Source organism: Cucurbita moschata, unplaced genomic scaffold, assembly GCF_002738365.1.
Source record: "Cucurbita moschata cultivar Rifu unplaced genomic scaffold, Cmos_1.0 Cmo_Scf00005, whole genome shotgun sequence".
Classification (NCBI taxonomy): domain Eukaryota; kingdom Viridiplantae; phylum Streptophyta; class Magnoliopsida; order Cucurbitales; family Cucurbitaceae; genus Cucurbita; species Cucurbita moschata.
Genome location: NW_019268521.1, coordinates 4,821,857 through 4,846,470, shown reverse-complemented (window position 1 = coordinate 4,846,470; position 24,614 = coordinate 4,821,857). Strand labels below are relative to the sequence as shown.

Sequence of the window (24,614 nt, the reverse complement as noted above, 5' to 3'; positions counted from 1 at the left end):
CAATAATTTTACGATGCATAATATTTATCTCAATAAATGTCATCCCGAACATAGCTAAAAGTAATTTGTAATGATAGAACCAATACAAATTTAGTAGACAATTTTTTTTTTTAATTTAAATAGGCGCAAAATTAAAATGAGAGAAATTTATTTTGTTAATTTATAATTTTGATTTTGAAATGAAAAAGGGAACAAATAAAAAGAAAATAGAATGGGGGCCGTATAGCAGCCTGCATGTTCAAATGCTAACGTCAAATCGAAATTGGAATGTCACTTTCATAACGTCCAACAACAACGCTTCAGGTGGTTAATAATGGAGTCCAGAACGAGAGGAGAGCCGATGGCGAGGGCTAGAGCTAGGGCTAGGGCCCCTTCCTCTTTCATCGCTCCATTTCCACTTTCCGTTTTCTTTCTCCGCCAATCCAGATTTAGCCTCAGAAACAAGCTCCAATCATTGCCATGGATATGGATTGATTAACCGTTTCCAGAGCTCTGGATTTATTAGTATTCCATCCACGTTCCTTTTGAAGGAAATTGATATTGATCTTCATAGTTGCACTCGAAGACGACGACGACGACAACGACGGCCGCCTGCCAATTCTTCTTCCAACTGAAATCCCTAAATGCGCGCGAGATTCTGCCCGCGGACGTTGAGAAGAGAGACGGAAATTTGTCGAAATTGAAATTGCAGCGAATGGTGGAGGAGAGACGGAAACTTGTTGAAATTGAAATTGCAGTGAATGGTGGAAGAGAGACGGAGATTTCTAGGAATTGAAACCGCAGCGAATGGTGGATAATGGCTGGTTTAAGGTGATGGCAATGGAAGCAGAGACTATTGAACTGAAAAAACCTGAAATCGGGACAAGGCTTAGGAATTAGGGATGGATTCGTCCTCGAGGATTTTCGTCTAAATGTCGAACTAGAAAACGAAGAAAATGGGATTATTAGGGAGATCGATGTGCGGCAGAGAGGATCAACGAGAGCTTGAGCACTTATCGAGAGACGACGGCAGCCAATACAGCCTCACGGGTGGAATCCTGCCGCCGCTTGGCGTGAATGGGCGAAATAATCGAAGAAGCAAACTCGGTCCTCATATAATCTCGCCGTTCGATTACAATTACAGGTTCTAAAATCGTCGTTTCTCCTACTTTTTCAGATTGTTGCAATTTCATTTTGATGATGATTCAGAGATTTCCTCGCATCGCAGATTTTGGGAGACGTTTCTGATTTTCTTGGTACTCTACACAGCCTGGGCATGTCCGTTTGAGTTCGGGTTTCTCCCTTCGCCCAGCGGAGTTCTGGCAATAATTGACAATATCGTAAATGGACTTTTCGCCATTGATATAGTTCTGACATTCTTCGTGGCGTATTTGGACAAAACGACTTACCTGCTGGTGGATGACCGGAAGCTGATTGCTCTACGGTATGCCAAAACCTGGTTGGTCCTCGACGTTGTGTCCAATATTCCGTCGGAGATGGCTCGCAATATTCTCCCTCCTTCCCTTCAGGTTTATGGCTACTTCAACATGCTTCGTCTATGGCGTCTTCGAAGAGTCAGCTCCATGTTCGCCAGGTAATAATAGTAATAAATAAATAAATAAAAACAGTTTATTTCATAATTATTTGAATATCTATTTTTTCAATTTTAAAACTAAATTGTTTCTGTTATATTTAAGTGGGTTTTAAAACAACTAACACAAAAATAAAAATAATAAATAATAAAATTATTTTTTTATTTTTGGAATTGGTCTAATAATTCAGATCTACGTGAAGAAAAAAAAAATGAAAACTATAATTTTAAAAAAATAATTAAAAAACATTGTCATTCTGTTACCAATTTTATGATAGCATTCGTGCAGGTTTTTATTTATTTATTATTATTATTATTTTATTTTTATTAATTAATCAAATCTTTTCCACGATTTATTAAAACTATTTTCATGGAATAATGACTAAAATTAATCATAGAGGAGTCTTGAAAAGAAAAGATCGACAAATAATTATGAAACTCATAGCTCAAAGTTATGCGTAAATCTATTATTTTTGTGAATTTCTGTAGCTTTTTGGACATCTGATGAGATAAAAATCTCACGTTCTTATATCTGTTCATTTATATACCTATACTATCTATAACATAGCTTTTTGGACATCGGATGATCTCACGTTCTTATATCTGTTCATTTATATACCCATACTATCTATAACGTTGCTTTCTTTTTCTTGTCCCCTTCAATAATGGCGGTAGGTTGGAAAAAGACAGGAACTACAACTATTTCTGGGTTCGATCTGCAAAGCTTATGTTTGTAAGTAAACTAGGATAGACATTTTTTTGTTGGTTAAATTATAAATTTAGTTTTTGATTTTTTTCAAAATTTACTTATATACTAAATGCAAAATTGAAAGTTTGATCTAATAGATAAAATAAATTTTATAACTTTTGAAGCACTTTTAAAACGACTCAATATTAGGAAGGATTCTCTTTATCTGACGAGGCCAATGTGTAGGTGTGTCTGTTCACAGTTCATTTTGCTGGCTGCTGCTTCTATCTAATTGCTTCAAACTATAAGGACCCCAAAAGAACATGGTCGACCTTATACATGGAAGACTTCCATAATGAAAGTTTGTGGGTGCGTTATGTGACTTCCATTTACTGGTCAATTGTCACAATCACCACCACTGGCTATGGCGATTTGCATCCAATCAATGATCAAGAGATGTCATTTGTCATTTGTTATCTGTTCTTCATTCTGGGGTTGCAATCTTACCTGATTGGAAATATGACAAACTTGGTCGTCCATGGCACGAGTCGAACCAGGCAATTTGTAAGTCTCAAAAGCCCTTTTTCTTTACTCCCTCAAATGCAAATAATATAGTTTTGTGTGGTTCATCTTGTTGTATGGATTATTTCAGAGAGACACCATTCAAGCTGCCTCAAATTTCGCCCAAAGAAATCAACTGCCTGGTCGGCTGCAAGAACAGATGCTAGCTCATCTGTGTTTGAAATTCAGGATTGATTCAGAGGGTTTACAACAGCAAGAGACAATTGATTCTCTTCCAAAAGCCATTAGATCCGGCATCGCACACCATCTCTTCTATTCACTCGTTGATAGTGCTTATTTGTTCAATGGGGTGTCAACCGACTTGATCTTTCAACTGGTAACTTTACACACTATTATTTCTCAACTCTAATCCATTCAGTCCTTCAGTTTCAAACAAATATGCAGCCTAGCATGACATTCTTGTTATTCAGAAAGAGCATAACAGGGTTTATACCAATGCATTGAATCTAAGTTTGAAGTAGTTCTCTAAATCTTTGACCTTTGGAAGGTGACAGAAATGAAGGCTGAGTACTTTCCTCCCAAAGAAGACATCATCTTGCAGAATGAAGCACCAACAGATTTCTATATAGTTGTCACTGGCACTGCGGTAAGAGCTATAACATCCATCCTTTAAATCTCCTACACATCCCTAAACTTCTCTTACAGTATGAAAGGACAAAAATCTAAAACACAATAAAGATTTTGAGGGTATGAATTCTAGACTTTGAAGGGTATGCATATCTGTGGGAATTTTTGCCTTGGACCAATGAAGTGACAAAGATTCTGTAAACCCAACTGCCAAACATACAGATTCATCCATAGCAATTGAAATATGGCTCTTTCTATTGTTTTTATTTGTAACCACAATGAGAAGTTTATGATCTCTTGCTTCTTCAGTTGAAGCAAACTATTTCTTCTGATGTTTGCTTCACCTTGCAGGATCTTATTGTACAAAGAAATGGAATAGAAGAGGTAATTATGGCCACAAGGTTTAACTCTTGTAACATTTTTCAGCATTAAATTTCTTTTTTTCCATGGACTGTTTCAGATCGTCGGAGAAGCAAAGACAGGAGATGTCATTGGTGAGATTGGCGTGCTTTGTTATCAACCACAACTGTTTACAGTTCGAACCAGCCGTTTGAGTCAACTGTTGCGATTGAATCGCTCTTCGTTTTTCAACTTAGTACAAGCTAGCGTTGGGGATGGGACAATAATAATGAACAATCTCCTTAAGGTCAGCAACTCTCTTCCCTGCATTCATTTCTTTCCCCCAATAAGGTAACATTTTCTTCAGATAATGATCGAACACTCCTTCGTTACAGAAATAGAAGCTATGAACAAGCTTTTATTGAGAAATATGTGTAATGCGTACATACTACTCTATAAATGCTTACTCTCAAGAGTTTCTTTCTAAGAGGAGAAACCTAATCATAAAGGTAGCTCACGTATCGATCGACTCGATCTGCTCTTAGCCTTTATGATTATTGCTTATAGAATGTCAGTAAGTTCATAAAGGCATGAGAAACTATATGGCTGCAATCTACCAAATTGAGTGAATTTGATTTCATGTGTCAAGCTAAGGCAAAAGTTTAGTTTTTGTTACCTGCGTCTTTAAACTTTATGCAGCACCTGAAGGAGGTAAAAGACCCAATGATGGAGGAAATTCTGCAAGAAACAGAACAGTCCTTGATTCGTGCTGGAATGGAAATGCCTCTCAATTTATACTTTGCGGCAAGCAGTGGCGATGACTTGTTGTTGCATCAGTTGCTAAAGCGTGGTTCAAACCCAAATGAAGTAGATGAGGGTAGCGGGAAGACAGCACTTGTAAAGCAAATCCTATATCTAGTCCTCTTGTTTATCTTGACTGCTCACTATCGACAGACATCAAGCTGTACGACTTACCTAATATTTTTCATTCACAGCATATTGCAGCTGCTAAAGGAAACGAACACTGCGTAGTTCTACTCCTAGAGTATGGGGCAGATCCGAACCGAAGAGGTATTCTTTGTAGTAGTAATTTCTACAGCTTGATGCTCAGAAGTTGGGGAAGTTAACTTGCTGTGGGCTCTTCTGTTATACAGACTTTGAAGGAAGCCTACCCTTGTGGCAAGCAATACAAGGAAATCATGAGCCTATAGTCAAGCTTCTAATAGACAATGGTGCCGATATTTCTTCAGGAGACGTCGCCCAGTTTGCATGCACCGCTGCGGAGCAAAACAACATAGATATGCTCAAATCCATCATCGAATGTGGTGGAGATGTAACTCTGCCTAGAAGCAACGGGACTACAGCTCTTCACACGGCAGTATGTGAAGGAAACAGTGAAATGGTTAAGTTCCTTTTAGAGCATGGGGCTGACATTGATAAGGCAGATGTTCATGGATGGACTCCACGAGCGTTAGCAGATCATCAAGGCCATGAAGAGATAAAAGAACTATTCTCTCTTAAGCAAGCTGTGAATAAATCATCTGTTGTCCATATTCCACAAAATCCCGAATCAAATTATCTACGGAAGTTCCAGAGCGAGTCGATCATACCGCGGTTTTCCCATGACTCCTGCATGACTCCTGTTCGAGAATCAAATTGTTCTGATATGCCTCCTAGAAGGAGAAGGAGCAATAATTATCGAAACTCGCTCGTTGGGTTCATGGAAAATACCAATAAGGGTGAGCATACATTCTAAAATCACCAATATAGACTTCAAACCATCTAGCTAAGCACAGTGAAACCAAACCTAACAAGAACACTTCTGAATACTTATTTGCTGCTCCAACTCGACTAGTAACACTTGAGATTTAACTACCTATAAGATTGGCTCTCAGTTTCCAAAGCTACGTTTTAACATATACTAACACTGGAACTTCAAATCATACAGGTGAAAGGGACGTTCTACAATCCGCATTGCTCGGTTTTAGCAATAGCCGAAGCGTGAGATCGGCTTACCAGGCAAGAGTTGTTCTCAGTTGCCCTGAGAAAGGACAAGTTATTGGAAAGCTTGTGCTTTTACCCAAAACCATCCAAGAACTAGTTGAAACTGGTTCCAAAAAATTTGGGATTTCTGCAACAATGATTTTAACTCATGAAGGAGCTGAAGTTGAGGATATAGACCTTGTCAGAGACGGTGATCACCTCATTCTTGTCGGTGACGCCAGTGCCGCCGTCCCGAGTGGCCAAGTACGGTAGAATTCAGTTCAAGACAGCCCGCCGCCGCCATCCCCAGTGGCTGCCAAGTACGGTAGAGTTCAGTTCAAGACAGTCAACCGGCTGCCTGCTAGATTGTTGAATTGTACAAATGTATACTTAGTGATTCCTTTCTCCCCCACCTTTTATTTAGAGAGTCATCAAATATTCATGATATGATTACTATTCTCCGTGGGGAGAATTTTTCCATTGCCATTTTTCGTAAGCTTATCACTAGATAACAAATTTGAGATTCAAAAGCATAAGAGGGCTGAATTCTATCCAAATTCTACGGCGAAAACAGAATAGATAGTTTGTTGGATGATGAAAGTCCTACCTCGGCTAATTTAGGGAATGATCATGAGTTTATAATCAAATAATACTCTCTCCATTGGTATGAGGTCTTTGGGGAAGCCCAAAGCAACGCCATGAGAGCTTATGCTCAAAGTGGACAATATCTTTCCATTGTGGAGAGTCGTATTCATCTAACATAGTATCGTAGTCATGTCCTAAAACTTAGTCATGCCAATAGATTGGTAAATCCTCAAATGTCGAACAAATGACTCCAAAAGAAAAGAAGTCAAGCCTCCTCGAAGGAGACTCCAAAGGAGTCGAGACTCGATTAAGGGAAGGTGTACTTTGTTTGAGGGGAGGTGTTGAATGATGAAAGTCCCACGTGGCTAATTTAGGGTATGAGGCCTTTTGGGGAAGCCCAAAGCAAAGCCACGAGAGCTTATGCTCAAAGTGAACAGTATTATACCAATGTGGAGAGTCGTATTCATCTAACATAGTCTCCTAGTACTTCTATGATCTAAGCTTAAACTTCACACACATGTAAAGAAATGTAAACTCGAGTTAAGAATAATCGAATTAGGGCTTCTAACCTAATTAGATTCTTCGAGGTAAGAAGCGGAGCTTTGATTGCAGCACCGATCAAGCTGCTACCGGTTATGTAGATCCGCCTGAGATAACAGTAATACGCAATTAGAGATAGAAGGCGCCGAAACGAGGAAAGGTAGACAACAAAATCGAAAAACGAGCTTGAAGAAGGACGAAATGGAATACCAGGCTGCTCCGAGGACAGAGACGCCGATGGATATGGCAATGCCGACGGCGGAGAAGGTGTAGGGGGAGATTCAGACGAGCGCGTCGGAGCAAGAGCTTAGATCTCCGGCCATGCTCGAGGGCGACATTGTTGATCGGTCTTTCTGATGAACGTCGAAGATTCCGGCTGATTTGAGTCCCCCAGTGCTACCAGGCGACAACCCGAATAACATTTTTTTTTTCTTTTTTTTCAATCATTATTTAAATTATTTCCATAAATAAGAAATTATATTAAAGTTGAGGACTAAATAAATACAAATTAAATTTGTAATTTAATCTTCTATTTTCATCAACATTTTCAAAAATAAATAAAAATTATGTGATGGTTAGTTGTAATGAATTCGGTAAATTATGCTACCTAAAAAATTTAATAAATTATTGTTGCTTATCGAACTAAAGCTTTCATAGTTCAGTTGGTTGGAGCACCTGTTTAGTAAGCGAGAGGTCTTGAGTTCAATTTCCAAGCAATAGACTCGGGTTCGACTCCCGACAAATGCAATTTTGAGCTTCAATTTCACTATCACGGTAACTCAATATAATTTTGAACTTCATTCCCTTCCAACGGTTAGGATACCGTGTCCAGGTCTTTGCTCACAGTCACTATCATTGTAACTGTAGCGTTTGTAGTCCAACGGTTAGGATAATTGCCTTCCAAGCAATAGACCCGGGTTTGACTCCCGACAAACGCAATTTGAGCTTCAGTTTCACTATCACGGTAACTCAATATAATTTTGAACTTCATTCCCTTCCAACGGTTAGGATACCGTGTCCAGGTCTTTGCTCACAGTCACTATCATTGTAACTCTAGCGTTTGTAGTCCAACGGTTAGGATAATTGCCTTCTAAGCAATAGACCTGGGTTCGACTCTCGGCAAACGCAATTTGAGCTTTAGTTTCACTATCAAGGTAACTCAATAAAATTTTGAACTTCATTCCCTTCCAACGGTTAGGATACCGTGTCCAGGTCTTTGCTCACAGTCACTATCATTGTAACTCTAGCGTTTGTAGTCCAACGGTTAGGATAATTGCCTTCCAAGCAATAGACCCGGGTTCGACTCCCGGCAAACGCAATTTGAACTTCAGTTTCACTATCACGGTAACTCAATACAATTTTGAACTTCATTCCCTTCCAACGGTTAGGATACCGTGTCCAGGTCTTTGCTCACAGTCACTATCATTGTAACTCTAGCGTTTGTAGTCCAACGGTTAGGATAATTGCCTTCCAAGCAATAGACCCGGGTTCGACTCCCGGCAAACGCAATTTGAACTTCAGTTTCACTATCACGGTAACTCAATACAATTATGAACTTCATTCCCTTCCAACGGTTAGGATACCGTGTCCAGGTCTTTGCTCACAGTCACTATCATTGTAACTCTAGCGTTTGTAGTCCAACGGTTAGGATAATTGCCTTCCAAGCAATAGACCCGGGTTCGACTCCTGTCAAACGCAATTTGAACTTCAGTTTCACTATCAAGGTAACTCAATACAATTTTGAACTTCATTCCCTTCCAACGGTTAGGATACCGTGTCCAGGTCTTTGCTCACAGTCACTATCATTGTAACTCTAGCGTTTGTAGTCCAACGGTTAGGATAATTGCCTTCCAAGCAATAGACCCGGGTTCGACTCCCGGCAAACGCAATTTGAGCTTTAGTTTCACTATTAAGGTAACTCAATACAATTTTGAACTTCATTCCCTTCCAATGGTTAGGATACCGTGTCCAGGTCTTTGCTCACAGTCACTATCATTGTAACTGTAGCGTTTGTAGTCCAACGGTTAGGATAATTGCCTTCCAAGCAATAGACCCGGGTTTGACTCCCGACAAACGCAATTTGAGCTTCAGTTTCACTATCACGGTAACTCAATACAATTTTGAACTTCATTCCCTTCCAACGGTTAGGATACCGTGTCCAGGTCTTTGCTCACAGTCACTATCATTGTAACTCTAGCGTTTGTAGTCCAACGGTTAGGATAATTGCCTTCCAAGCAATAGACCCGGGTTCGACTCCCGGCAAACGCAATTTTGAGCTTCAGTTTCACTATCAAGGTAACTCAATACAATTTTGAACTTCATTCCCTTCCAATGGTTAGGATACCGTGTCCAGGTCTTTGCTCACAGTCACTATCATTGTAACTCTAGCGTTTGTAGTCCGGTTAGGATACCGTGTCCAGGTCTTTGCTCACAGTCACTATCATTGTAACTCTAGCGTTTGTAGTCCAACGGTTAGGATAATTGCCTTCCAAGCAATAGACCCGGGTTCGACTCCTGTCAAACGCAATTTGAGCTTCAGTTTCACTATCAAGGTAACTCAATACAATTTTGAACTTCATTCCCTTCCAACGGTTAGGATACCGTGTCCAGGTCTTTGCTCACAGTCACTATCATTGTAACTCTAGCGTTTGTAGTCCAACGGTTAGGATAATTGCCTTCCAAGCAATAGACCCGGGTTCGACTCCCGGCAAACGCAATTTGAGCTTCAGTTTCACTATCAAGGTAACTCAATACAATTTTGAACTTCATTCCCTTCCAATGGTTAGGATACCGTGTCCAGGTCTTTGCTCACAGTCACTATCATTGTAACTCTAGCGTTTGTAGTCCAACGGTTAGGATAATTGCCTTCCAAGCAATAGACCCGGGTTCGACTCCCGGCAAACGCAATTTTGAGCTTCAGTGTCACTATCACGGTAACTCAATGCAATTTTGATCTTCATTCTCACTATGAGGATAGTTGCCTTGTTCGGTAGTCTATGTAACTCCCAACGTTTCCCAAAACCACACTGTCTACATATAAGCATCACACTTGCAGCCCCGCTCGTCCTTATTTGTTAGACTATTTCTTCGAGAAATAAACATCAGAGATAATGGCTACAATGGAGAAACTGACTCCGATGTGCTTTAGGTTTAGCGAGCTTGATTCTCGCAATCGAACTCGGCGGGCGACGTCTTCGGTTCCGGTGAATCTCTGGCTCTCGAATCGCCGCCGCAACTGGTCGATTCTAGGCGTGTGAAGATCTCGAGATGGAGCGACAAAAGACAATGCGCTTCATGGAGAGCCAATTCGCTCGAGATCATCGTGCCCTGAGAGCCTCCCGAGGCCGTCGCAGCGCCGGAAGTGGAAGGCAATCGCATATGCTCCGGCAATTCAAGTAACTTCTTCTAAAATCATCTCCAAATACTGTTTCTCTCTATAAACATCTCCAAATCACATCAATGGCGACTTGCCGATCGCTATGATCGACGTGAATAATTCTCTGTATAGGCAAAATTGAACAAAAGATTTGAAATGTAATGCAGCAGTACAGATTGGCTTTATTCAGAAGGCGTTGCTGTAGTACATGCAGTACAACATTATCTTATTTTACCGAAGTGGCATGAAAGGCTAAAACTACCATTTTAACCTTAGTAACAAAATGACCAAAATACCCTTGGCAGAAAGAGTGCTTCTATGATATATTGTATCTTATTAGGGGCAAGAAAGGTCTAACAATAATTTCCTCTACTTGTCACAATATATAATATGGGAAATTTTATAGCAAGCTTTGAAGCAATGTATAATGAGAATGCTGCTGATGAAATTGGACTTAACAACACAAGATTTTCCACTATAAATCCCTTTACCCCTAAGTTTTGGGTACTGACCTCTTGCTGCATGATGATCATCCTGGTCGGTTGTTGCGAACAAAAGGCACGAGAATGGTGACGGTTGGACGGGGATGGAACGAAAGCCATCGTTGTCGTATAATCGACTTCTATTTGCAAAAACAAGCAACTGATAGACAAAAATGGCAATGAGATTGATTCTCACAGCAATCTTACGACTCGTCTCTCTTTTTACGGTTCTCGGGTCTCTTTCGCTGCACGATCACCAACAGCTACAGCCAGGATGTTGGTTTTGGTTTGTCAATTATAATGTATAAAGGGCATTAAATTGAACCTATAAATGAAAGACTGCAACAGAAGTTCTAATGCTAATGATATTACAGAGTCTTATCGTCCAACCTGGAAACTAATTGTAACAAAACTTGGAGACTATACGTATAGCAATATACTTTGTTGTTGATCATAATTAATTAGATAATTCGATCTCGTTATAAGTTAGAATCACCTGCTTGCGTCGAGATAGGAATATCGCCGACTCCTCGACTGGTGGATATCAAACTATGAAATAACTTTCCATGAGCTGATTCCTGGTCACTAGATATCCCAGTTACATTCAGTTTAGGTGCCAAGGTTGTTGACCAAGATCCCCCATTTGATCCTGCTAAGGCCATTATAATATCAGCCTGAAAAATATGCAGCAGCAACCACCAAGATTAATGGACAATTAACAGAAAAAAAAAAAAAGAATTTCTCCATGAGTAAAGTCATCTTACATTCAAGTGATTAAATATGCATACATGATTCTTCCTTATAAAGCTTGGTCGGGTGCTCGAGATGGATATATACTCTAAAACGAAAAGTTTTCTCTAACAAAGATGTGGAACAAAATTTATACGGTTAGGAATCACGACTCTCCACAATGGTATGATATTATCCACTTTGAGCATAAGCTCTCATGGATTTGTTTTGGGCCTCAAAAGGTCTCATATCAATGAAGATCTATTCCTTACTTATAAACCCATGAGCGGAAATAGCCAATGTGGGACTCCTTCCCAACGATCCTCGAACATATACATGCTTCTTGACTTGTAATTAAATGATTATTTCACTAATGTATGTTGCCACTTGCTCATTTGATTCAAAATTTTATCATAGCCAAAGTCGACGAGTGTTTATGAAGCATGCACGGTAAGCTTATCCGTTCAAAAGTTCGAGCAAACACGAAAAATAGTATAAAGAATACTTTTGAACCAAGAAGCCATTGCGAGATAAGAAAACTACCTTGTTTGGATGGACATCGTCAAAAACATGAGCTTGACCACCATAGAAAATAGTCATCTGTCTGTTGTTAGAATCAACACCCTGCTGACTGCCACAATAGATTGTTTAACAAGCAACCACTCTTAGACTCCATTTTGTATCGAATAGACCCTTAAACTTTCAATTTTTTAATCTAATGGATCTATACAACGTATACAAAATTTGATCATTTTATGTCTAATAGAACCTAAAAATTCAATTTTATGTTCGGTAGATACATAGATTTCAAAAGTGTGTAATAAAATTTAAAAACTTAATAGCATGAAATAAGAGTTTAAGAATCTATTACTCACATTTTAAAGATCGAGACGACCAAACACAAAAATTGAAAATTCAGAAATCTATTAGACATTTTTCAACGTTCCAAGGTCATATACATACACACCGAAACTAGTATTCAGAAACATATTTTAGTTTTTGAAAATTTGTTAAGAACTCAAATTTACTTAAAAGAAAGATGAAAATGATGCTAAGAACAAACACAATTTTCAATGATGTGGTCTGGAATTTACCTTGGAGGGTTCGAAGATTTGTATGCTAAACCTTCAGTCTTGGTTTTCTGCTTGTCACAACCTAGCAACATCTTATATGAGTGCATCCCATCGTGTCCGCCATTAAAGCTACTTAGAAGTCCAGGGGTTTTCATCCCAGTTCTAGATCCTTCATCAGCAGCAGACTGAGAAATACTGGAAGGAGAAACATTAAAATCTCTGGAAGAATTGGAAGCTACTTGATGAACACGCGGCACATACTGACTCCCAAGTGGAGAATTTGGTGCAAAACTCATGTTCAACGGAATAGGCCTCTCCCATTTGGAAACGCTAGGATTAGATCTAGTGCCAGGAGAGAGTTGTGTGAGTGAAGAAGAAGCAATTCTTGGTGGCTGCATACTGTAAACCGCATCATTATCGTTGTATCTTGGTCGATCTCCACCAGCTCCGTTTTGTAGAATCTGATGAAGTTTAAACAAAATTATAAGTGCTTTTCACTTCCATGAAAGTTTACATGAGAATCAGAGGCTTACATGAGGAATTTGGTTTCTATATGACTCCATGAAAGCAGAATCTGGATTACTTCGTTTGATCCCTGCTATTCGGTTTCTATTTTCAGGTCCAGAAATTTCATTCCTCGGACTGTAGAATGGAACTCCTTCAAGATAATCTCCCACCTGATTTTCTATCGATCACGAAGAGAGGAACAGAGTAAATCTTACGTCATATGAGAATCAAGTAAGCAAATAATCACAGAAAGGATTCAAGATCAAATATATCAATAAGTTGAGTACAAGCTTGAAAGATGAAATCAAAATAAAGCATGCGCGTCACTTTGTTCTGTTCATGGAGAAATGTTCAAGCTGAATGAAATTTCTGGCCTGAGTAGGGAGAAATTAACAATGGAGAAAGGAAGATTCTGGAAAATTAACTGTAGTTTCCATCTCAGAATAGCACTTAGTGTTGAGAAGAATGAACGAAAAAGAGGTATTTCAGAAAGCTTGTAAACAATGGTGACCTCACAGAAACCAATCCATTACACTTTACAGTGACATAAAGAGCAAAGGGAAAGAGGATTGCAGACAGAAATTCTACGTTTGCAGGAAGAAAAATTTAATAAAACCACGAAAGTCAATTTTAAACAGAAAAGATGAGTTCACACATGAAAATCAATATTTTATAATCAAAAGCTGCCTACTCAAAAATTCAACCAAAAATGAACAAACATCCTCAATGAGGATTGGATAAGCATCGAGAAGACGATAATGATCGGGATATTCATCAAAACAAAAGGAAAATCAACAAATTTCGGAGTCATTCAAGCCAAAAGAAGAAGCAATTCAACAAAATCATTCAAACAGAAACCAGGACACACTAAATAACCTAGAAAAAAGCAAATTCAAGACGGCGATTGTTAACAAACAGCTCAGAAGCAAGATCGGAGGCGGAGGAGAGGAGTTCACGGCCACAGCTAGAAGAAGCCAAGGCCAACGGCGGCGTCGATGCCGCTGACAAACTTACATCCGGCGTCTTCGCTGACAAAAGTTCAGAGGCATCTTTGGTCCTGATGACAAGAAAATCATGGAAGATCGCATTACCTAGCTGTTGAACCTGTCTCGTACTCTTCTCCTCCTCACCATTGCTGCAGTAGCCAGCATTGGAATCGGCGCCCTGACGAGCCATTAGAGACAGAACCACAAGCAATGCCTCTTCACGAAAGCATCCATTTCACTCTGCATAAAGAGCAAGAGTGTAGAGAAAAACAAAAGACAGGAAACTCGGTTTTTGGAAAGAAACATACAGAAAAACAAAAAGGCAAAAAGAATCAGAAGAGAGAGGAAACTGAAAGAATCAGGCTCTTTTCTCGAGATAAAGAGCAGAGAAAAGCATCTTGAGAAACTTTCCGACGCCGGCGCCGGTGAGGGATTCAGTTTCTTAACTTCATCGGATTCTGATTAAACAATGAGAAATTCAGTGAGTTTGTTGGTTTGTAGCTCGCCGTCAACAATTTTGTTGCGCGAGAACCAAAAATTGAACCGGCGTCGAGCTCATCAAAATCACATGGAGAAAGGAATTGTTCAGAGAAATATCAATGATGCTAAGTGTTGAACGATGAGAGCAGCTCCTTCCACTTGGAAAAGAAATCGAGATCAATCCAATTATCCAACTTTCAGAAAATTTAGTGTTTGATTTTTGGCTATTTGTATTTAAAATAGTTTAAATTAATAAAAAAAAATATTATAGTTTCATTAATACTTTTATTTTTTTTTAAATAAAAAATATTATAATTTTGAAGGAAAACATTAAAATTTTATTTAACAAATATATTTAAACTTTGAATGTATTAAAATGAACTTCAAAAATATCCTTCATCTTTAAAAATTAAAAATTAAAAAATACTTTTTAAGATTAATAATATTTTAAAAATATATCCATAAAATTTTTAAAATAGATAGAGAATATGAGTAGACGGATAACGACCCCATGCCCGGATTCGAATCATTCGCATGTCACGGGTCCTTCCAACATGTTTTGTTTTGTTGTTACTCGCATATGTTCTAAAAAAAAATTCTAAAAGATCACCCAAGTAAATAGCGTTTAACCATTGAGTTTCTATGATTGATCACCACCAAATTGTTCACAGAGTTCACATACGCTCATTTCCTCTGTCACGAGATGTTTAATACAACATTATGTTTCAGATTCGAAATCCCCACTTTGAGGTGGTATGATATTTAATCCAAAAGGATAAGAGCGAACAATAGTTCGAGAAAAAAAAATTTGTAATTATAATCAAAAGGCAAAGCATGACTCGATTGAAGATTACTAAAGCTAATAATTAACTAACACAATCGAACTTAGAATCTAAACCCTTCTAAAAAGTTGGGAAATTGTACTTCAGACCCAAGCAAATTAGTTGCAAAGAACTTGAAAAAGGAGATGATCTTACAAGGAACCATAGAAAAACGATTCAAAGAGGCCGTTTACGCGTAAATTCAGAAATCTATTAAACACGTGGTAACTATAACAAGTAAATTCAGAAATCTATTAAACACGTGGTAACTATAACAAGCAAACTGAAGTATTACATGTGCTTTCGTGTCTCTGAGCGTAGTCAGCACAGAGTGTTCTCGAGCATGGAGGCTTGCACTTATTCGCATTAGTTCATCCAAAGATCGTTAACATTGTGCACGAGCAAAGTTAAGGAATCAATTGAATACTCCGATCGAATCAGAGAGCGCGCAAATTGACAAAGCTCCCCTTGACATTGCTAATGGACAATGATGCAATTCAACAGAGTTCGGTTGCAAAAGCAGTTCCCAACAATTGTGGGTTTCATCATCATTCTGTTGAAAAACCTTGCTTTTCAGCAACACTCACATTTGTCATGTGCTTGAATAATTCAACACTTCCATCCTTGTTTTTCTCTCTGCCTAGCCAATTTTGGTCCCATGATCTGACTTCATAGTTGAAATTCAGCAAATGGTTTATGATTCGGATTACAGATATGAGAAACAAAAGAGATTTAGCAAAATGAAATGCGAAAATCAGAGTTGAGGATTTGGATTACAGTGTTGTTCTTGAACGGCTCAAAAGTCGATCGCCAACCGTCTACTTGTTCTTCCTTTGACAACTCGAGCGAAATTACGTTCTGTTCCACATTCAAATTTCATCTGAATTCTTGAAAGCTCTTCGTTCAATTACAAATAATCCTCTAAGCTGATCCATTTGTTGGAGTTTCTCCAGAGATTCCTGTGGAAAAATTATGTAGCTCAAGTCATCTTGTGCTCGGATAATGAACAGAGAAAAATTTAGGTATATGGATTCAAACATTCAGGGATTGGATTTCTTCTTGACATCAATTATCGATCTATTTGCACTAAATACAGCATTTTCAGATGGAATTCTGCGTTTGACAAGCACTCTAGGGTTTATACAGACCTTCAACATTTCAGACATTGCCACAGCTTTACGAACAATAGATGTTCTTCTAGCACGGAGAGATTCGGCATTTTGATTATACATATCAGGTAACAATTCCTCGACAAATATTGAGAAACAATTCCTCGACAAATCCTCGACAAATCAAAAAACAATTGTAGAAGACAATTCCTCGAGAAACAATTTCAGATGGAATTCATCGTGCAATCTGCAGAAAGCAAGATATTGAGAAACAATTCCTCGACAAATCGTGTAAAATTCTTCAAACTTATGCATCTTACAAAGCATATAACCTTCAAACTCCCTCCACTTCGCAATCACGTTGATGAGGCAGATAACAATGTCTCGTAGGAACAGAATAAAATCCAACAGGCTCGAACTTGCGAGTACAAGAACATGAGAGACGATTCGAAATGATCGAAAACAGCTTTCAACAGCCTCGAACTCTCACGATTCCAGTCCGGTCCAAAGAGCAACGTGATCGGAAACTCATTCGGCGCATACCTTGCTTCGAATTTCGGAGTAAGAACAAGGTTTTTTTTATGGATTAAGTTAAAGCTTTTTAATTAAATTTGATAAAAATAATATAACTTTAATATCGTATTTCTTCGAAATTCATTATATATTAAAGTTTAACCCAAGGTACAAATTTAATATTGACATAGAATTGTCACTTAATGTGACTTTATTATATCTCTAAACCTTAAATTATTGATTTTTATATGTAAGGTATTACTCAGTGTCTTATATCTCATTCGAAACAGAAACAAAACATTTTTTATAATGTCGTGGAAATCTCTATCTATGTGATGTCCCACAGGTTGGAAATGAGAATAAACGACTATTTATACGGGTGTGGAAACCTTCCCCTAGCAGACACTTTTTAGAGCCTTGAGGGGAAGCCCAAAAGGAAAGCTCAAAGAGGACAATATTTGCTAGCGGTGGATCTGGATCGTTACAAATGGTATCAGAGTCAGAGACCGGACAACGTGTCAGCCTTCTCGCTGTTCCCCGAAGGGGAGTAGACACGAGGCAGCATGCTAGTAAGAAAGTTGGGCCTCAAAGGGGGTAGATTTGGGGGTGGTCCCACATCGATTGGAGGAAGGAAAGAGTGCCAACGAGGACATTGGCTCTAAAGGGGGGTGGATTGTGATGTCCCACGTTTGGAACAACCCACCATTTATAATGGTGTGGAAACCTTCCCCTAGTAGACGCATTTTAAAACCTTAAGGGGAAACTCGAAAGGGAAAGCCCAAATAAGACAATATTTGCTAGCGGTGGATCTGGGTCGTTACACCCTAGTAGACACGTTTCAAAACTGTGAGACTAATGTTGATATATAATTGGCTGAAGCGAACAATATCTGCTAGCGGTGGACTTAAGCTGTCACAAATGGTATCGACACTGAGCGGTGTGCCAAAATAGGACGTTGAGCCCCCAAGAAAGGTGGATTGTGAAATCCAGACCAAACATTATTTTTGTTTCCTTTAATATTTATTATAATTGTAAATAATCACTCATTTTTACTATTTTCCCTCTTATTTTATTAAATAGTTTTATACAAATAATTAAATTTTATCAACAAGCCCAATTTTGTTTTTATTTCATAAATTTAAAATTTATCATGGATAAAAAATATTCCAATTGAATCTATTTATAAAAATTAAATAAAATTATTAGAAAAAATACTGAAGGTTTAATAAAATAAAGTTTGAACGAAAAATTATTTAATTTATCACAAATTAATTATTTAAATAACTTTGTTAATGTTTATTCAAATTGATATAATCTTACAATTTTATATTAAATTTAAATTTTTGTCATTTAATTTATTTACTTCAAGTATCTAAATTTAGTTATATATATTTTAATTAGCTTACCTTATTTTATAATGAGATTAAAAGAGATATAATTTTTTTTATAAATATAAGCAGCATTTATAAGCTTACTTTTAAAAAATAAAATAAGAAAGATTTTGTTTTTTATTTTTAAAAAATTACCATAATTTTCTATTATTTTTTCTTCTGAAAATAGCAAAATTAAAATAATTATTTGTTAAAAAATTTAAAATTTGGTATAAAAAAGTAAATAAAGTTGTAAAAAAGAGCTTAAATATTAATAAATAAATAAATAAATAAAAGGAAAATGGAACTGGCAAGCAACATTCTGGAAGTCAAGGGAAACGGAAAATAAAATAGCGCGAGGATATATTTAAATAAAATATTTTAATAATATAAAATTATTGCATTTATTATTTTAAATATATATTTTTTTAAAATGGAAGTTCAAACTGTACCTTCGTCTCCCGCTCACGCTCCTTTGACGCTCTCCACTCTATATTTATCTCTCTCATTTCGCAATGGTTCTCTCTCTCTGTCCAAAGCTCAGCTTCTCCCGCTCTTTCTCTGTAATTCTGCTGAGAGCTCTGTAGACCGCCATTGGAGGACGTGGAGCTCTTGTCAGCCTGTAAGCTCAAGCTTTGTATTGAGATTGTTTTGATCTCTTTCTCTGAATTTTACGAGTATTTATTTTGTGTGTTTAAACGTTTGTTTGGATGTTTTAGCGGTTTCGAAACTATGATGAAGGATGATTATTGTGGACGTTTCGATTTACTTGGTTTTTGTGCATGGCCTGGATCCACAACGCCGATTTTCGTTTTATTTAAGTGTATTGAGAAATCTAGCTTACGTTTAATGATCTGGCCTTTGTCTTTCCGTTTAAATCATGCGGATTCTTGAGCTTACTTCTTGATTTCTTGTTGTTGCGTCCATGTTCTTCGTTTTGGTGCCGGAAATTTGATTTATCAAGTTTTTGGAAGCGAGAGTGTTTTCTTCTTCCCTGTTTCATGGGCGGCGATGGCGAGAGGATTTGTATTGGGTGGGTGGGGGTAGGGAGAGGAGAGATAGGAAGTTTTGTACGGTGCAGGATAAAAATAAACATATAAGGTTTGCACCTCGGGCTGTCGTGATGTCTAATGTTTATGATAGTTATTATCTATGTTCGTAAGCTTGTTTGAAAATGTAGAAGGTACTCGAAACGATCTTTCGTTTGCCTTTTATTTGCACTGTAACAGCTTCATCACTTAGCCATAGAATAAATCACGGATCGAGTGTCATAGCAGTTATGCACGTTATTGAAAATTTTCTCTAGAAGTGTCATCACTTAGCGATCGTTCTTACCCGTTTATTTTATGTTGGCTATGCAGCTTCAAGGAAAATGATTTTTGATCTTCTGTAATGAACCGCTGGTCTTCAAGGCAGTAGAAATGAGTATCGTAAACGTTAATTTTCAAGTTGAAGATCGCTCTGGTAGAATCACGAGAGCACGGGCAAAAGAATTAAGCGAATCAGGAGACGTTCCATGCTCCTCAAAATCTTCTGGAGTTCAGAAGCATATTGTACGAGCTAACTCAAAAAGAGTGGCATCTGATGATATTAATATTTGTTCTATTTGTTCAATTTCTTCCAGTGGCCTTCCTAATAAAAGAAGAGCAGTGCTCAAGGATGTGACTAACATTTCCACCAAAGGTTCTGATAAGAATTGCAGAAATGCTTCTAATATTCAGGTGAACTTGAATCTTTGACTTATGTTTTGTTGTTTCTTTGTGAAATGTTGATGTGACTCATGCTGGCGCTGTCGATATAGGCAATTCTTAACTGCTAATGACCACGGTTTGACAGGGTGACAAACCAACTAGAAGAATTTCTGCTAAAGCTAAGGCAAATGCGCCTTTAAATGCTCCTGTAGAAATTCTAGGAGCAGAAGAAGATGAAAACACAAGATTAGCTGAGGACTTATCTAAAATAAGGGTGGTAGAATCGCGAGAGGTCTCTTTAAGAGAAACTCTTTGTCACACCAGCGGAGAATGTGGAGTTTTAGATATGGTTCTCTCTGTATCTTCAGAAGAATCTATCCCTCAGCCGAATGGTATGCAACTTCTCTAAAATTACAGTGACTTTGTATTTGTTGTCTTTATGCACTATGGTTTGAACTTTGAAGAATGGATGATTAATTCTAAACTTCTTTTTTCCTTCTTTTGGAAAAAGAATTGACCTACAATTTGATGCTCAGTCTGCTGCAAGAACTGTATCTGCAATGTTTGTGGTAGAGCACAATTAATTAGCTCGCAGAATGTTCTAGTTTTGTAGGAAAATTGAACATCATACAAAAATTTAATGGAAATGTGTCCTTCATGAAGTGAACTGTTAATCATCAATTCTATTGATAGCATTATGTAAATAATGTCAGTGGCAGTTGAACATCATATTAACGTAGCATATAAGCATTGCGGCCTTGAATTAGCAAGGAGAGACAGTGATACCATTGTAAAATTTTGCAGAAAAATATATGGCATCTGAACAATCGGCAGCATCAAGTGATACAGGTGTTATAGACATTGATTCAAACACCAAATGTCTTCAATCATGCAGCATATATGCTCCAGACATATATGACAGAATACGTGTGACGGAGGTTTGTATTAAGGACTTGCCGTTCACTATTGGCCATTGTTACATTGACATAGTTAATACAGATGCTGCATTCATCTAAGGCCATCGGTCATAATTAGTAAAAGGGAAATAAGAAACTTCTGACTATAGGGTCGTCCATTAGTAAAAAAAAAATATAGACGAGAGGATGCCCATGTCACAATTGCACTTTTCTTGGCAGCGAATTTGACGATTGTGCAGTACTCACTCAACACTGAGCGAGCCAAGCCAACTTAGGATCTGGAGACGGTGACATTCTGCTTTGTATTGTCTCTTTCACCTGAAAGTAGATTTTCTAAAGTGTAAAGGGAAATATGAAACTTCTGAAATTATTAGGAAGCAGCTGAATTGGTTCTTTGAAAGAAACACTTTAGATGATTGCAGTTTATATAAAAATGACTGATTGACGCTTTTAGCTGAATTTTTTCTACTATTTTCAGCTTGATCAAAGGGCCTCAACTACCTATATGGAACAGTTGCAGCAAGATATCACTGCAGACATGCGAGGAATACTGGTTGATTGGCTTATAGAGGTCCGTTTCATCACTGTTGCAGCTTTAATTTGACCAAATTGATATGTTATAGTGATGAACTTGCATAAAGACACGAAGTTGACAAAAATCCTTTACATGGGATAATAGAACGCTTTGAATTCATTTTTTTTAGTTTAGTTTTATTTTTAATGAAATGCTTACTATTAGTTTTCTGACCATTACATGGCATACTCGTCTATACTTGTGCTGTAAATACCAATGTGCTTGGAATAGTTAAACAAAAATATTTTGTCAATGTCAATTTTGTTGATGATCAACTCTTTTTTCAGGTTTCTGACGAATACAAGCTGGTTCCAGATACACTCTACCTCACTGTGAATGTTATTGATCGGTTTCTCTCTCGAAATTGTATTGAAAGAAAGCGTCTCCAGCTTCTCGGTGTTGCAAGCATGCTAATTGCATCGTAAGTTTTGATCAGACCTTTCGTACAAATATCCACTAGAGAAATTAACTCATGTAGAAGCTTTGTCAGAGGGAACCATTATTTATAAACATAGGCTAAATAGTAAGGATGTAGTATATTTTCCCTCATTGTTTAGATACATGTAGAATAATGAAAATTGAAGGCAACAAATTTGACAATTGTTAACTTTCAAAATTTAAAAATTTTCATTTTTACCATTGTACTTATTGAGCTGGTTGGTTTCCTTTCACTTGAAGAAAATATGAGGAGATCTGTGCTCCAGGAGTGGAAGATTTCTGCTTCATTACAGATAATACTTACACAAAAAGAGAGGTACACATTTTGCTGCTTGGTTAGTTTGTACTTTAACTATGCTTGACATCATCAAAACTGATTTTAAATGATTAGATGTGTGCTTTAGAGTGATTTTAAACGGAACCATTTCAAAATTATTCGTGCATTTAGTATCTGTTGTTCTTAATCATAATTTGAGCAACCTAGTTAGATGGATCATGTCCTCTTGTAAACTTGTGACAACCCTTCACTCATGATGTTAAGGGAAAAAATTATATGGGAAGAATGTTTGATATACATCTGCTCGTTTGCATCATCAAACGAGTGAAAGAATGTCTGTCTTACCACGAGGGACCTGTGAGTATAGAATAAGGATTTAGTATATGTAACACCCCAATCCCACCGCTTGCAGATATAGTCCTCTTTGGGCTTTCTCTCTCAGGTTTTCCCTCAAAGTTTTTAAAACGCGTCTCCTAGGAAGATGTTTTCAAACCCAAAACCCGGAAACTCCCAGGATTAATAGAAACTACAGAGTCAATTTGAATAGGAGAATTATTCATATTCCTAGAAGAGACATAGTTGAACGTTGTTGTATCATTTTTGATCCAACGGACCAAAACAGTCGAATATTCACGATTGAAGTGTTTGTTAACAGGTGGTAGAAATGGAGAGTAAAGTTTTGAACTTACTGCACTTTCGGCTATCTGTTCCCACTACAAAGACATTTCTAAGGTATTATATTGTCACCATTCTTGGATGCTTTAAATTGGCATATTGACATCTAAACTAAATTGGATATTTCAAATTTACAGGAGATTCATACAATCGGCTCATGCTTCTTACAAGGTATACTCTATCCTAATATCATTATCATTTCTTTATATCAAAAACGATAGCTAATGGTGACATTTTTAACTATTTTGCAATCAGGTTCCTTGCATTGAACTTGAGTTTTTGGCCAATTATTTAGCTGAGTTGACTCTTGTTGAATACAGCTTCCTAAAGTTCCTTCCTTCACTGATCGCCGCATCCGCCGTTTTTCTTGCAAGATGGACACTCGACCAATCGGATCATCCCTGGGTCTGTGCTTCACTCTTGTGATATCTATAATTTATTAAGAATAATTTTGTCTCAGATTTTGTTGTGTATTTCTTACAGAATCCAACTCTGGAGCACTATACATGTTACAACGCTTCTGAGCTGAAGACTGTTGTGCTTGCCCTCCAAGACTTGCAACTTAACGCCAGTGCTTCCCCCTTAAATGCCATACGTCAGAAGTATAGACAACCAAAGGTAATAACAATAACAAAAAAATCTCTATTTTTGTTCTGTTTTGAGACCGTTGGATCATAATGAATACTCTGGCTGATAGCATGATGTTTCTGCTCAGCTTTTTTTTTTTGGAAATTATTTTGATAAACTATTTTAAATTGTGCAATTCAACGGTAAAATTGATATTTTTTTTCCATAAGTTTTGATTGGGATTAAGCTTCTATTTAGTTCGCTTACTTGTTATTACCGTACATTTAAAAGTTTCGATTGGGATTAGGCTTCTATTTAGTTCGCTTACTTGTTATTACTGTACATTTAGAAGTTTCGATTGGGATTAGGCTTCTATTTAGTTCGCTTACTTGTTATTACCATACGTTTAGAAGTTTCGATTGGGATTAGGCTTCTATTTAGTTCGCTTACTTGTTATTACCATACTTTTAGAAGTTTCGATTGAGATTAGGCTTCTCTTACTTGTTATGACCATACTTTTGTAAATATCGATTTGGATTAGGCTTCTACTTAGTTCGTTTCGATTTGGATTAAGCTTCTACTTAGTTTGCTTACACGTTAGGAACATTAGTATACTCATTCAATGACAATGTCTTATTAACGTTCCATAATAGACATAATCCAAAATTTAAACTTACGTTCCTTATCCGATGCATCTTTTTGCAGTTCAAATGCGTAGCGACATTAACGTCGTCTCGATCGGTTCTATCACTATTTGAAGAACAAGATTGATCACATTCTTGCCAAAAGGATAATCTACATCATCCTTTTTTATCTCAATGACTTGGAGGAACCCCACCTCCTCTGCGCTCTCTGGTAACTGGTTCTTCCAGATATCTGTGTCTGTGATATTTTGTGTACATTAATATTCCCATAGCTTGAAATACATTGTTTTTGTGAATCCAAAAAGCTCATTTGGATGGCAATGTTAATTGATTGGTGACTTTAGCTTTCGTTACTCTTCAGTAATTGTAGCAATGGGGCTGCTTCCTTTTAGCCTTACATTTTTGTACCAAAAACCTAAATGAATAAACATGGCTGGGAGTCTCTTTAGACTACCCTCTCTCTTATTCTTCATTGGATACTGACTCATACTTTAGATTTGTGTAATTTAGTAAGGTTTGTTCGTGTCTGTT

General features: G+C 37.5%; 3 protein-coding genes, 2 long non-coding RNA genes and 11 other non-coding genes across 21 annotated transcripts; 13 read left to right on the top strand and 3 right to left on the bottom strand.

The window, feature by feature from the left end:
- Positions 1-298: 298 nt before the first annotated feature.
- Positions 299-6,021, top strand: LOC111443129 (potassium channel AKT1-like). Its single transcript, XM_023080795.1, has 12 exons — positions 299-1,123; positions 1,208-1,573; positions 2,246-2,303; positions 2,505-2,822; positions 2,911-3,156; positions 3,328-3,426; positions 3,759-3,791; positions 3,868-4,053; positions 4,446-4,643; positions 4,742-4,817; positions 4,901-5,485; positions 5,695-6,021. Exons 1-12 carry the CDS (start codon positions 936-938, stop codon positions 6,000-6,002), a joined length of 2,661 nt encoding a protein of 886 aa, XP_022936563.1. The 5' UTR covers positions 299-935; the 3' UTR covers positions 6,003-6,021.
- LOC111443132 lies at positions 5,303-7,284 on the bottom strand. 4 transcript variants are annotated; one of them, XR_002710439.1, is made up of 4 exons: positions 7,065-7,284; positions 6,884-6,961; positions 5,928-6,090; positions 5,303-5,386 (listed from the first exon to the last, which is right to left on the bottom strand). It is a non-coding gene; the product is annotated as an uncharacterized LOC111443132 (long non-coding RNA). The 4 variants fall into 4 exon arrangements; XR_002710437.1 differs by having other exon boundaries at positions 5,332-5,419; XR_002710438.1 differs by lacking the exon at positions 5,303-5,386 and having other exon boundaries at positions 5,958-6,042.
- A 436-nt stretch (positions 7,285-7,720) lies between these two features.
- TRNAG-UCC lies at positions 7,721-7,792 on the top strand. The gene has a single exon. It is a non-coding gene; the product is annotated as a tRNA-Gly (tRNA).
- A 118-nt stretch (positions 7,793-7,910) lies between these two features.
- TRNAR-UCU lies at positions 7,911-7,982 on the top strand. The gene has a single exon. It is a non-coding gene; the product is annotated as a tRNA-Arg (tRNA).
- A 118-nt stretch (positions 7,983-8,100) lies between these two features.
- Positions 8,101-8,172, top strand: TRNAG-UCC. The gene has a single exon. It is a non-coding gene; the product is annotated as a tRNA-Gly (tRNA).
- A 118-nt stretch (positions 8,173-8,290) lies between these two features.
- TRNAG-UCC lies at positions 8,291-8,362 on the top strand. Its single transcript has one exon. It is a non-coding gene; the product is annotated as a tRNA-Gly (tRNA).
- Positions 8,363-8,480: 118 nt separating this feature from the next.
- TRNAG-UCC lies at positions 8,481-8,552 on the top strand. The gene has a single exon. It is a non-coding gene; the product is annotated as a tRNA-Gly (tRNA).
- A 118-nt stretch (positions 8,553-8,670) lies between these two features.
- Positions 8,671-8,742, top strand: TRNAG-UCC. Its single transcript has one exon. It is a non-coding gene; the product is annotated as a tRNA-Gly (tRNA).
- Positions 8,743-8,860: 118 nt separating this feature from the next.
- On the top strand, positions 8,861-8,932 carry TRNAG-UCC. The gene has a single exon. It is a non-coding gene; the product is annotated as a tRNA-Gly (tRNA).
- Positions 8,933-9,050: 118 nt separating this feature from the next.
- Positions 9,051-9,122, top strand: TRNAG-UCC. The gene has a single exon. It is a non-coding gene; the product is annotated as a tRNA-Gly (tRNA).
- A 186-nt stretch (positions 9,123-9,308) lies between these two features.
- Positions 9,309-9,380, top strand: TRNAG-UCC. The gene has a single exon. It is a non-coding gene; the product is annotated as a tRNA-Gly (tRNA).
- A 118-nt stretch (positions 9,381-9,498) lies between these two features.
- TRNAG-UCC lies at positions 9,499-9,570 on the top strand. The gene has a single exon. It is a non-coding gene; the product is annotated as a tRNA-Gly (tRNA).
- Positions 9,571-9,688: 118 nt separating this feature from the next.
- TRNAG-UCC lies at positions 9,689-9,760 on the top strand. Its single transcript has one exon. It is a non-coding gene; the product is annotated as a tRNA-Gly (tRNA).
- A 90-nt stretch (positions 9,761-9,850) lies between these two features.
- On the bottom strand, positions 9,851-14,690 carry LOC111443130 (protein TIFY 8-like). Of its 2 annotated transcripts, XR_002710434.1 has the most exons (7): positions 14,113-14,690; positions 13,048-13,199; positions 12,536-12,975; positions 11,985-12,072; positions 11,209-11,386; positions 10,743-10,975; positions 9,851-10,354 (listed from the first exon to the last, which is right to left on the bottom strand). XR_002710434.1 is itself a non-coding variant. In XM_023080796.1 (6 exons), the coding sequence occupies exons 1-6, from the start codon at positions 14,195-14,197 to the stop codon at positions 10,935-10,937; spliced, it is 984 nt and encodes a 327-aa protein (XP_022936564.1). In that variant the 5' UTR covers positions 14,198-14,690; the 3' UTR covers positions 10,539-10,934. The 2 variants fall into 2 exon arrangements, 1 of the variants encoding a protein (XP_022936564.1); XM_023080796.1 differs by lacking the exon at positions 9,851-10,354 and having other exon boundaries at positions 10,539-10,975.
- A 957-nt stretch (positions 14,691-15,647) lies between these two features.
- On the bottom strand, positions 15,648-16,988 carry LOC111443131. The gene is made up of 4 exons (XR_002710435.1): positions 16,738-16,988; positions 16,457-16,664; positions 16,086-16,267; positions 15,648-15,975 (listed from the first exon to the last, which is right to left on the bottom strand). It is a non-coding gene; the product is annotated as an uncharacterized LOC111443131 (long non-coding RNA).
- A 1,765-nt stretch (positions 16,989-18,753) lies between these two features.
- Positions 18,754-24,536, top strand: LOC111443357 (cyclin-A2-2-like). 2 transcript variants are annotated; one of them, XR_002710481.1, is made up of 12 exons: positions 18,754-18,922; positions 19,662-20,021; positions 20,137-20,383; positions 20,796-20,929; positions 21,387-21,479; positions 21,770-21,903; positions 22,161-22,236; positions 22,853-22,929; positions 23,010-23,043; positions 23,193-23,277; positions 23,356-23,490; positions 24,145-24,536. XR_002710481.1 is itself a non-coding variant. In XM_023081140.1 (12 exons), the coding sequence occupies exons 2-12, from the start codon at positions 19,722-19,724 to the stop codon at positions 24,208-24,210; spliced, it is 1,446 nt and encodes a 481-aa protein (XP_022936908.1). In that variant the 5' UTR covers positions 18,755-18,922; positions 19,662-19,721; the 3' UTR covers positions 24,211-24,536. The 2 variants fall into 2 exon arrangements, 1 of the variants encoding a protein (XP_022936908.1); XM_023081140.1 differs by having other exon boundaries at positions 18,755-18,922; positions 23,128-23,277.
- The last annotated feature ends 78 nt before the right edge of the window (positions 24,537-24,614 follow it).

Coding starts and splice junctions, on each gene's coding strand:
- LOC111443129 (XM_023080795.1), top strand. CDS start 936: ATGGGATTATTAGGGAGATCGATGTGCGGCAGAGAGGATCAACGAGAG. Junction 3,157..3,327: donor CCGACTTGATCTTTCAACTG/GTAACTTTACAC, acceptor GACCTTTGGAAG/GTGACAGAAATGAAGGCTGA. Junction 4,644..4,741: donor GTAGCGGGAAGACAGCACTT/GTAAAGCAAATC, acceptor TTTCATTCACAG/CATATTGCAGCTGCTAAAGG.
- LOC111443130 (XM_023080796.1), bottom strand. CDS start 14,197: ATGGCTCGTCAGGGCGCCGATTCCAATGCTGGCTACTGCAGCAATGGT. Junction 12,073..12,535: donor AAATCTTCGAACCCTCCAAG/GTAAATTCCAGA, acceptor CTATTGTGGCAG/TCAGCAGGGTGTTGATTCTA. Junction 10,976..11,208: donor TCCTATCTCGACGCAAGCAG/GTGATTCTAACT, acceptor TCCTGGCTGTAG/CTGTTGGTGATCGTGCAGCG.
- LOC111443357 (XM_023081140.1), top strand. CDS start 19,722: ATGAGTATCGTAAACGTTAATTTTCAAGTTGAAGATCGCTCTGGTAGA. Junction 20,022..20,136: donor GAAATGCTTCTAATATTCAG/GTGAACTTGAAT, acceptor ACGGTTTGACAG/GGTGACAAACCAACTAGAAG. Junction 23,044..23,127: donor CGGCTCATGCTTCTTACAAG/GTATACTCTATC, acceptor TTTTGCAATCAG/GTTCCTTGCATTGAACTTGA.